This window comes from Gallus gallus, chromosome 1 (genome assembly GCF_016699485.2).
Source record: "Gallus gallus isolate bGalGal1 chromosome 1, bGalGal1.mat.broiler.GRCg7b, whole genome shotgun sequence".
NCBI classification, from domain to species: Eukaryota; Metazoa; Chordata; class Aves; order Galliformes; family Phasianidae; genus Gallus; species Gallus gallus.
Window position 1 is genome coordinate 159,200,613 of NC_052532.1, and position 12,306 is coordinate 159,212,918.

The 12,306-nt window shown below is 33.4% G+C and overlaps 1 protein-coding gene across 7 annotated transcripts in view; it reads left to right on the plus strand.

The window, feature by feature from the left end:
* The window catches only part of PCDH9 (protocadherin 9), a 706,189-nt gene that overhangs the window by 186,015 nt on the left and 507,868 nt on the right, over positions 1–12,306 (plus strand). Inside the window, exon 3 of one of the 7 annotated variants that reach the window (XM_003640559.6) lies at positions 2,853–4,237. The exons of the other annotated variants lie outside the window; for them this stretch is intronic. Within the exon in view, the coding sequence (XP_003640607.2) occupies positions 2,853–2,873 (21 nt within the window). The 3' untranslated portion in view covers positions 2,874–4,237. Of the gene's footprint in view, positions 1–2,852; positions 4,238–12,306 lie in introns of those variants that run through there. 7 annotated transcript variants of the gene reach the window in all.

Here is a 12,306-nt window from a genome sequence, read left to right on the forward strand (position 1 = left end):
CATGGTTTAATGAGAACTATTGGTGATGGTTGGATGGTTGGATTGGGTGATCCTGTGGGTCTTTTCCAACCTTGGTGATTCTATGATTCTATGATTCTATGAATGAGACCTGTAACAAGTTAGTTGAATCTGAATCTTTGAAAATTGTAGGTGGTCTTAATGCTGTGTAAAATTAAATTGGCTTTTAGTATAATACCAATAATAATAAAAAGACTGCTACTATTTGCCTCTGAAACCTCTATTTTTATAATACTTAAAGGTTTTGTGTCCCTTCTCTATTTGAAAATGTAATGAAATTAATAGTAGGAGAGAGAGGAATAATTTTGGAATAGTATTCAAAATCATCAAGCTTGTTTCTACCAAGTATATTTCACACTATTTTTGATTCACTTTTCAGTTAACATATCTGATTTGGGGAAAAAAGCTCTTTTATACTAGCGTCTACCATTATTTGCTTGCAGTGAAAGTCTTCCTATAGGAAAAGCTCAGGAAAGAAAAGTTGATGATTGGGAAAATAGTTTAAGAACAAAAGGTTGGAGAATAATACCTTATCTCTCTGAACAGCAAGAGAGGCAAAAAAGAGAAAAAAATATGGTAAGGAAACTGTAGAGAATAAGAGGCATACAATGCAAAGTATCTCTTGTTTGGAGGTATTGCATATGTCTTACAGCTGCAGAAAGTGAAAAAAGGATGTAAATAGCATAGCTGGAGATTAAGGTTGGGCTTGAAGACAGTTGGAACACATGGAATCAATGCAAAGCTGCCACAGTGATGCTGTATTTGGTTCTGCAGATAGAAATTACACCATTGCTCAAAATACATGCCATGGCACGTTGCTTGGAGCAACAGTTATGCTAAAGGACAATGGGTGATGTGCAAATCCAGTCAGCTAACTGGGGTGCAGTGAAATATGGTAAAGTACAGGGCAACTATTCTGTGAAAGAGAAGTCCAGAGCCCTAACAGTAGTATTTCAGTAACAGTAAATGAATCACAGTAGTGACTCATTTTTACACAGTCTTTCTCCAAGACTGCCCAGATGTTTCCAGAGGAAAGGCAAGCAGAACAAATCAAAGAACAAAATAATCAAATAGCCAAAGCAGGAAGAATCCAACTCTAGAGATCTTTTCTCCAAATTCCTTTCAGAAGTATTGTCTTTTAAAATATGAAACATGGGACATAACCTCTCTTTCAAAACTTTTAATGGTTAGTCTGTAAGACTCCCAAGAATATCAAGAGTTGTAAGTGTCTTGTCCTTCTTTGAATCCTGGTAAGCTCTTGACATCAGTGACATCCTGTGGCATTGAGTTCCATAATCTAATTATGTGTTGCATTAAAAAGTATGTCCTTTTATCACATTTGGAGCTGCTGCTTTTCACTTTCACTTAGTGTCCTTTTGTTCTTGAATTATGAGATGCAGGACTACTGAAGCTCCTGATCTATTTTCTCTGCCAGTTACCATTTTTATACTTTCACCATATCCCTTCTTATTCATCTTTTTTCTAAGGTTAACAATTCCATTTTTTTTTTCAGTCTTTTCATATGAAGGCTTCTCTGTATGCCTAATTATCGCAATCACTCTTCTCTGAATACCTTCTAATTCAGTAATATCCTTTTTGTGATGGGGTGACCAGTACTTCACACTTTTCCCGAAGAGGGAAAATTATTGATTCATATAATGACATTATATTTTCTTTCCTATTCCTAGTTCATTTCTTATGCATCTTAACATTTTACTTGCTTTTTTGATTGCAGAGGCACATTGAACAGGGCTTTTCATTGAGCAGTCTGTAGTGTGGCCCAGATGCTTTTTCTGAGTTGGAGCTATTAATTGAGATACCAGGTGAAGTGAATGATTTGTTGCACTTTTTCTCACCAATATGGTTTAGTTTGCATTTAAATAAATGATTTACACTTCTTTTAAGGTTGCCTATTCATCTAGCTTGATCAGTTATACCTGAAGTTACTTGTCTTCTTCAGACCTGGTTACCAGATTATCTATCTATCTATCTATCTATCTATTTATTTTGTGCAATTTGCAAATTTTGCCACATTACAGATAATTGAATTTTTCTTTCACATTAGTACATTTTGAACACCTGGTCCTTGCATGGCCTTTGAAGCACTCTACTGTTACTTTTTTTTTTTCCCCCTGTAATGAAAATTGTCAATATGTATGTTTTGTGTGTTTTTTTTGTGAGTTTTTTTTTTTTTTTTACTCTTTGAGAAAATTTCTACTTCATTTTTCATCCTATCTCAGAATGATTTAATCTCTGATTGAGATAGAGAGGGAGTTCGTCTCTTGATACAAACCTTGTTCTTGCCACATTTATTCATTGAATCTAACAATGCTAAAGACTGGTCATCTTCACAAAGTTAAACATTCTTGAGTTAGCTATGCTCTTTGTGGACAAAAGTATGGAAATTCAGGACAGAGAATGAAAAGTAGTTAGTATGCTAGACAGATGCATGCAAAATTAAGATGGGAGCAAGCTTTTAACATAGCAGTTCTTAACCTTTTCTTGGTGATAATTCCAGAAAACCATAATATCATAAAATCAGTCTAAATAGTCAAAGGTATAAAGCTTACAAAATAATAATAATAATAAAATAAATAAATAATAAAACATTAAAAACAAACAAACAAACAAAAAAACTCTAAGGTAAAGCTCTACGCAGCTGTTACTTTTCCAGAATTTATTCCAAAGTCTGATATAAACCAAGGTATTTTCAGATTTCTAATCCCCAGAATTCTTGTGGAAAAGGGGAAACACAAACTTATTTTTAGCCTTTATATGTCCTAACATCCCCTAGGCCTGCTTATTTCCTGGTGTCTCTCTCTCTTTCTCTCAAGCGTTCTCCATCCTCTCCCTGAGAGAGTCAATGTCTGCTTCATCAACCCTGGCTGCCTACTGCATGCAACAGTCTCCACCACCTTTCTTCACAAGGAAGATTGCTTGTACAGAAGAAGGCTTCTCAGATACTTTGGACACCTTGCACAGATGCATGCCACTGCCCTGAATTCAGAAAAAGAGATCCTGAACATATTGGTGGAACTGTGGTCAGTCACTTACAACTCAGACCTTACCTGTTTGGTAAAGGAAATAAGGACAATTAGAACTTCTTGTGATATTTCCAGAGCTTTGTCTGAAGGAAATGAAGTATTTTCCATACAGTATTCCACCCAGCCCTAAAACAAACTTTTGGGTGGAATGGAGGTTGAGAACAGGTATCATATCTCTATCTTCTGAACAAGCTTATTAAAATGCTAGCAACATCTCTACAGCTAGTACTGGAGTTTAATGAGATTTTAATATGGAATATAATCTATGGCTATCAATGGACCAATTATACCTACATATATATATGTGTAATTCGTTGTTGTTGAGCAAGCTATTTTGATATAATCAAATATAAGATGCTGAATTATAAGAGTGTAACAATAAAAAATAACCACTTTGATATTTATTCTTCTGCACAGCAACACACAAAATATCAGTATAATATAACACAATCAGAAATATAATTAGAGTTTTTTTTATTTGAAGAATAAGAATAGTAACATAATGGTGCTCTTCACTTAATTTTTAGAAGATTCTAAAATCCCACAATGTTTGTGCAGCATAAGAAACTGATAGAGATAGAACACAAATCGCACAGTCATACCTACTAATGAACATAATATATTAATGATCAAATATAAGAAATTGTACTGTGTAGCATTTAGTTAATTTAGGAAAAAAATGTGTATCAAATATATGAACTCACTGCAATGAACAACAACAGCAACAAAATACTTTTCACAATATGCTTGCAAAATTAACAGCAACTTAAGAAAAAATTATGCCTTTACAGTTTACCAGTCAAACATAAGAAAATGACTTAATATTAAATGATTGAAGGATGAGTTTTGCCGAAGCAATGCATATGGAAAACGGTGTGAATACTGTGCCTACTGCTGGCTTTGTACTGAAAATATCCATACCTTACATTTGCTGTGGACTAATAGAACTCCTGAAATGTGTGTGCATCCAGGTAGTGTAAGAGATTAATATATGCCTTTCTAATGGTACATCGCCATTTGGGAGAATATTACAAAATATTTTTCAATATCACTAGGATGCTGTCACTCATTAAATGGAACCTGTATCTCACTATTTTTTGTTGTAAGCCCAAATAAAATATATCAAGAAATAAGCATTAAGACTGTAACTGAAATAAATCCATATCTTGATAATATTCCATTGCAGAGTCGATGCATTTTTCACAGGATATATATATATTTTTTTCATTTTATTTATTCTCTAAAACCTGTATAAAATAATATGAACATAGAAAAGTTTTATCAGTGCTTATCCGTCAGCCTTCTTGGTTTTTCTGCTTTCCTTAGAAGGATGAATATTCCTCTGTGTTCCCCAAACCTCAGTAGGATAATGAAATTCATGAGAGATGCTGTGTTTTTCAAATGTAGTTTTAATGCCTTCCTTCCCTTCCTCCATCTTGTTACTGTCTAGTAATGACTTCTTGAAAATGGTGCCAATGTTTATATATTTAGTGTGCAAATATTAAGTGAAGAAACACAGTATAAAGAGGCTTTGAAGAACTGCATTGGCTAACACACCTCTGTGTTTAGTATCTCTCTGTTGAGAGATCTGTTTCATATCCTTAAATCTGTGAAAAAGAAACCTGTTAGCTTCAGTTCATGGGAGTTTCTATGAGTATTTGGTCTTTGTTGTTGTTTTTTTTGTTTGTTTGTTTTGTTTTGTTTTGTTTTTTGGTCTTAGCAAACAAATAGAATTAGGAGACGTAAAAAATAACCCTTCTGAATTTTAGATAAATTGTTATCCTTTTTTTCTGAAATTCAGAACTATAAAAAGTTTCTAAGTTTGTTGCTTTGCTATTCCACACTTAATCCAGAGCTGGGACAGTGTATTGCAACTGCCATTACTGGTGATTTTCCTCGTGTATGCTATCATAGAGAGTTTTTAGGGTGTATCTTAATGGAATTTAATTGCCTTATCACTTAATAGCAGTGGTAACTGTCATGTCTTCAGTTTCTAATTTGTTTTTCATCCTTCATCTGTTTCTGCTTAATTTCAAATCTCACTGATTTTGAACAATTAAATTAGACTGGCCTTTAACTTCTAGTTTTCATTTCATATTGCACTGAGCAGGTACAACACAATACCATTCTTGCAGTGTTAACATAGGGCTACAGATAAAAAACAAAAAAAACAAAAAAAAAAAAAAAAAACTGAAATATGAATAAATATGAATATATGTAGTATTTTGTACTGATTTTTCCTTAAAATGTAAAATTGCATCTCGTCAGGCAATTTCTTTCTATAATTTCAAAGGTATGTGCATATGCAAGCTACTAGAAATTCTTGTTTGAAAGTTATTTTAAGAAAAGAAATTAGAAATGCAGTATATGAACGGAAATTTGATAATACTATCAATATTGCATCATGGCTTACTATTGATAATATGTACTGATATTATATTACTGCTGATAATATATATTAACAATAAATGGCAAAATATTATTTATCTTATTACTATTTATTTTATTATTATTATAATGTTATATTGCCCAAGGAGGTGGTGGATGCCCTGTTGCTGGAGGCATTCAAGGCCAGGCTGAATGTGGCTCTGGGCAGCCTGGTCTAGTGATTGGCAACCCTGCACATAGCAGAGGGGTTGAAACTCGATGATCATTTTGGTCCTTTTCAACCTAGGCCATTCTATGATTCTATTATTATTTCTCAGTTAAAGAAAAAAAATAAAAATAAACTTACAAGGGAAACATTTTAATCTTATGTAAAATAAGATTTTAATTAAGCAATATTTTGCACACAAAAATCTCTAAATTGGCTTGGAAATCTCAGATTATTTGAGTTGTTTTTTGAAATTTGTCCATAACATTAACTGAGGAATGTGTGATTTAAATAGGGTATATTATATAACATCTTTCCACCTCCCAGTGGATTTGGTAAATCCAAATAAGTAGTTCTATTATGATTGGCAGTCTATATGAATTTAGATAGATTCAGTTAAAAAACTATTCTTTTTACTTAAAACCAGCTTCAAGATACATTGCCTTTTTCCATCTCCTTGTGGTTCTGCCTAAATGATCAATTTCTAGTAGTTAGTGTGGCAGAAATTATATTTGATTAGGAACAAAAAATAATGTTATTTTGATTAAAATTATTTTTATTCATTTTACAAATAGAAATTAACAATCATCACTAGATGTGCATTTCTTTTAAGTTTAAAGAATCTTGGAAAGTCTTATTCCTTTTAAAATCTTTACAGAATATTATATTGTCTATCAGTTTACCAATATGACTCCTATTAATGGAATTCCAAGATAATGCTAATGCTAGGATATAATCCCATAACTTTCTCCCTACAAAGCATTATGCATTTTCATGCAGTGGGCAGTCCATATTCAACTATACATTATTTTCATCTTGCCTGTATAAATTTTCTATAAATGACGTGTGCATTTTGCAAGTGAGATAGAAAAAAAATAAATAATAATTGTCTTCCTTTTCTGCCTCTCATTATGTTATCACATTCAACATTCTTTAACTAATTAAACCGGTACTTGATACATATAGTGACCAAGCCTTTTCTTATGGCTTTGTTGAAAGGCATAATTTCAGAAGCTGACCTTGAATTACTTGCTATTCTTGACTAGCTTGCAGCTCTCAATATGTTGAATTACTTGTGAAACGTGAAAACAGATAGTTTTAACATTAAATCCTGTTAGTAAAGAACTTGAAGTCTTAGATAATTTAATCTGTGTAAGAGATGATGAACTAAACAAAATCAATGATATAGTAGGAGATCATTCAGACATAGACAGTGCAATCCTTTCTGTGACATAAGAGATCAAATATATATATATATATATTTATATATGAATAGTACCCTTAATTCTCCTTTGTCTTGAGGCTTACCAAAGTAATTGCCAGTTGAAGATCTATGGTGAGCCAATCAAGAGTACATTATTAAGCAAATGGATGATCTTTGTTCTCTTGGTAACAGTTGTATTTAGCACAACATGAAATGTGTTGCTCTAGTCATGGCTCTAATTGGCATCTTTGTTGACAGTCTCAGAAGAAAGGTCGAGACATGGCTAGGCATGAGACCGATGTACTGTCTTGCTTGCAGATGCAGCCTCCTTGGCTGAATGCTGCAATTTATTGTCAGATATACTTTTTAGAAAATTTATCTGGGTAAATACTTTATACATTTATATTTTCTTTTCCTTTTTCTTCCTTTATGCTTGTTTTAATGCTACAGGCAGTGTGCATGTTGTGTTAAGTCTAGGTGAGAGAAAGTGAAATGAGAGAAAGTGCTAAGATAGTGGAAAAAAAAAAAATCTGCAACCTGAGCATTTAATAAATTCAATCACTGTTGACAGGAAATGTTTTACTCAGGTATAGGAAGGAATGCAAGGAAGCATTAGCACTACCTAGACTGAGATACTTTCAAATACTAATTAAAAAAAAAAAAAGTAAGTAAGAAAGAAAAAAAAATGTAGATAGTAGAACACCTACGTTTAAAAATGTCTATTCCATATGTAGTCAAATTCTATGAGGCAGGCACTCCTAGAGGGTGATTCAGAGCTCTAAATTAGTTGACTAAAGTTAGACAGTGTGAATGCCTCCCACAGTACCAATATGTTGCAGAGGGACAGAAAGAAGGGAAGTAAAGGGAGAAGAACACAGAGTGATAAGGACTATAAATGAAATAACTCTCGAGCAAAGTTTAGAATCTGTTTGAAATAAGTGGAGGGGTTTTTTGTTTGTATTTGTTAAAGGGAAGATCAATAAATCTGATATAACACGTTTCAAACCTAGCAGCATCTTCATAGGTAACCAAACAATAGTCTACCACCTTCAACTGTGAATTTCTATACTGCATTTATTACATTTGTACTACAGCTGTTCCCCAAGTTCCAGTTGATACTCGAGGATTAGCATACATATATAAATAATTAGTGCTTGAAAGTTCTTATAAGAGAAATAAAAATAATAAGAATAGGAAGGCAAACAAAAGAAAGAAGAATGAAATGACCTGCCCAGAGTCATCAAGGGTAATATCTCTTTCTTAGTATAACAGGAACTATAAGCTATAATACTCACGACTTACATGTGTGAAAGCATTTCTAATACACACAACTTTTGGGAATGCATTTGTTTAAAAGAGCTTTGCCTTTAATAAAAGAGCAAATATTTATACCCACAGGTAATGGCACCACAGTGAACGATCTCATTTGTATTCATAATTGGATAGAGCTCTTGAAAAGGTAGTCCTTTCAGAGTATTTATGACTCTTCTATTCTTGATTAAAATAATTCATTTGGTTTGTAGACACCATTTTAGAGAGAATTAAAAAGTTATGTATTCATCTATCTGTCTGTAAATTATTAGCTCATTAGTCACTGTAAAAGTGGATGGCAAATCTTAATCTTTCATCCTCAAAACCAAAGGTTACTAAGGATAGACATCATATGTGTCACAGACTTGCAATTTTTTGTGTTTAACATCTATTCAGAATTCTTCCTGGTATTTAATAGGAGTGCCAAGGAGCTTTCTGGTATGCATGGGCTTACATGAACACACATAGTAATACCGTGTATTTATTCATTTACCTTCCTACCATCTGTTATCTTGTGTTCTACAGAACTGAAACAAAACAAAACAAAACAAAACAAAACAAAACAAAAAAACAAACATGTAACCATCTATTGTGATTCCTGTATCTCTGAGCAATTTTCCATTAGATATTGTTATCATTATGCCCCTTATTAAAAATATTGTGGATTAGGAAGTCAAACACTGAGGTGAAATGGGATGCAAAAGAAAATTCTTTTAAAATTGGTGGAGACGTTATTTCATTTGCTGTTTGCTTTAATGGACTTTCACTTTCTTGACTCACTGTAATTTGGATCAGTTTAGAAAGTCTGGAAAGTTCATATCCTTAGTTTTTGTTAAAACTAATATGTGAATCATAGGTCACAGTTTCAGTATTTTCCACTTGTGAATTGAATCACAGAACCATAAAATGGTTTGTATTGGAAGGGACCTTAAAGATCATCTAGTTCAAACTCTTCTGCCATGGGCACCTTCCACTACACACAATCGTGCAAATCCTCATGCATCCTGGCCTAGAACACTTTGAGGGATGAGGCATTCAAAACTTCAGGATACCCTGGTATCAATCTGTGTCCAGTAACTGCTTTTTCAAAAGTATACCATATTGGCATAAAGCAATGTATTCTTGATAGGATTTTGTAAACTGCATCATTATTTGGTTTTACATTTGGCCTAGGCCAATTGCTGTTGACATAATGGTACTATATATATTATATTGTGGAGAAAATGGAGCATCCTATGACATTACAGCTCTGTTGGATTTTACTGGACTTCACCTGGATGCCTATTAATTAGGAGGAAAAGAAAAATTTCAACTTGTATTCTTTCATTTGGAAACAGACAAGGAAAACTTCAGGCAAATTATCTTTTCCCCGAAAATACTGAAATAAATTTATATGGACACTTCTCTTGTTCAACAAGAAGAATTGATCTTTCGGATTGCTACAGAAAGGGCACAGGCTATACACGATATTTGATTGCTATGGTTTTCTTTATACAGGCTCATAAATTTTGCCTCTAAAAGAGAGAAAATTAAGTAGCACATTATAGTGTCACACATTTAGCAAAGTGAGCTTGATAACAATTACATATTTTTAAACAGTAGAGGATTAAGATTTACTTGTGGTAACTTTCTCTTAATAAGTTTACAGTCCTTCCCCGGCCTAACTTAGTCATTTTAATGGAGAGAGTATTCAGATACATTAAAGCACATTGGACTGAGAGTGTATTCTGGGGTACCAACTGCAGAAATAGGTCATTGTTTTGTTTTGTTTTGGAGTAAATAGATAAGCCCTTTCAATTCACCGTTATCAGATTTCCCTTTGCTTTCAAGCAGAAGCTATGAGTATATCTGTGTTACTGGACATAATAGCCCTGTAAACGCCCAAGTCAGGGAGCACATTCCCAAAAGGATCCAAATTTCATGTTTTGGCAATAGGAGGACATCTGCCATATCCTCTTCTCAGAATCCTGCTAATCCTGGATAGAAAAACCAGGACGTGCAGACCGGCAGCAGATGCAGTCATGTTTCAAGAGGGTAAGTTCAGAAGCAGCTGGAGCACTTTGAGCCACATATACTGTGTGTGATTTTCTACTTTCTCATAATATGCACAATAAGAATATTTATATACTTGCCTATGTACAGACTTATTCTCACTTAAAAGTCTTATCATTTTTATGTGCCTGAGTAACAAAAGTTTACCTCAAAATGTAGACAATATGCAGTATTATCTTAAAAAACAAAAACAAACAAACAAACAAAAACAATACAGCTGGTTTCAATTTGTAGTTTGAACAGGCTTAAATAATTTAAAAAATAAATAAATAAATAAATAAACCCTGCTGTTAAAGCTGAATCTATTATCCTTCCCGCCACCAGAGAAAGGTGATTTGGTAATCAAGTAGAGAGAAGAAAATCACTTGTGAAATGAAAGCAACCATTGTAAAAAAGCTATGTTTCTCCTGTTACCAGTAATTAAAAACTAAACTTCAAGATAAGATTAATGTCATTTACTGAACTTTGTATATTCATTGTATAGAATATATACTGCTTAATAGCTCCCAGATGTTTGGATCAACTTCTGGTGCGCAGCACTGCACCCTTAGGGGGGAAAGAAAAAAAAAAAAAAAAAAAAAAAAGCATTATTCACACAGAATAAAGGAGAAAAAAATAATATTTTTATATCATACTTTTTTCTCACTTTTTGAATACAACACTAAATATTCTGTGTAAATATACAGTTTCTGTTATAAAGTGTGTCTTCTCATCTGAAATTATTCTATATTTCCTCAGGTCATTTAAAAAAATGTAGGATTAAATATAGTCTAGGTGAAAGTTTTGTTTTTGTCATTCCTACAGGTAAAACTTTCATTTCACTGCTTATGTTTCCATGCAACCCTAATGTCTAATTGTAGTAACATTTCATTATTTGATGAATAGAGTCCTTCTGATTTCCTCTCACATCAGCTTTAGGACTTGTAAGTGGGGTGGCAGGTGTTACCTTGTTAGACTTAGGATTTCATACACTTAGAACTTCAGCACAAATGTGTGCTTTGTCTTATGTGCTTTCTTTTAGGTTGTATGTAAACAATCTGTTTCCCAATTTCCTGAAAATAAGTAAATTTCAATGGAAGTTTTAGGATTCTCTTCCCTTTTACTGTATGGTTTAAATATTCTTGAGCATTCAGGAGGATGGCAGCTGCATGAATTCCAGAGGCACAGACTGCAAGAGAAGTTTTTAGTGCATCTCTGGTTTTGTACGTTGCCTATCAAAACCTGTTGTTCTCATGATGGCTAACAGTGTAACGTGTGGCAATGTGAGAGAGATAGCTGTTGAACACTACCATTTCAGAGTTCTGGAAAAAGCTTGCTAAGTGTTTACTTTTTTTTTTTTTTTTTTTTTAAATCCACTAGTTGGGGAAGGGGGATTTTCTGGCAGATTTAAGTGTCATTTACAATCATTTAGTTTATGTTGGTGGAAATATATAGAGCAGCTTGATTGAGTTGTAGTAGTGTTGAGCTGTCCTGCCTTATGTAAACCAAATGTTTTTGAATTAGAATTGCTTGTGGAAATCTTAAGGGTGACTCTGAAGTGATACAGCAGGGCAGGAGCATATTGATTTTGACTAAGGAACTTGTAACCATTTTTCCTAACCAAATTATGTATAGTACTAAGGACAGCAGTTCTATAAAGAAACACAAGTGAAAGTGCTGTAGATACTGCAGTAGAATATGAGAATATATCATCTGACTGCCTGCCTTTTGTTTTTGAAGTCTGGCCTTAAAAAATTAAAGGACAGGAGAAAAATAAATTATTAATAGTACTCATGAAATTTTAAAGATACAAACATATCCTGAAATATAGTAGCAGGAGGGTGATAAACCCACACCCTTTCTATTTTCATTTATTTATTTATTTATTTATCAGTAGTGGACACATTCATGCAACAGCACTCAAGCGCAGCTTCTTACTGCAGGTGCTTTTCCCATTTTGGGAGTTCACTGCCCTTGTTTTGTTAGCCTCAGCATTTTGAAAATGTTGGCTCACCCGCAGTGCTTGCAAATATATCACTGTCCATGCTGCCTTTGCTTTTTGTATTTACTGGTGTCTTTTGCTTCAGGGTTTCTGATGCCCTTGA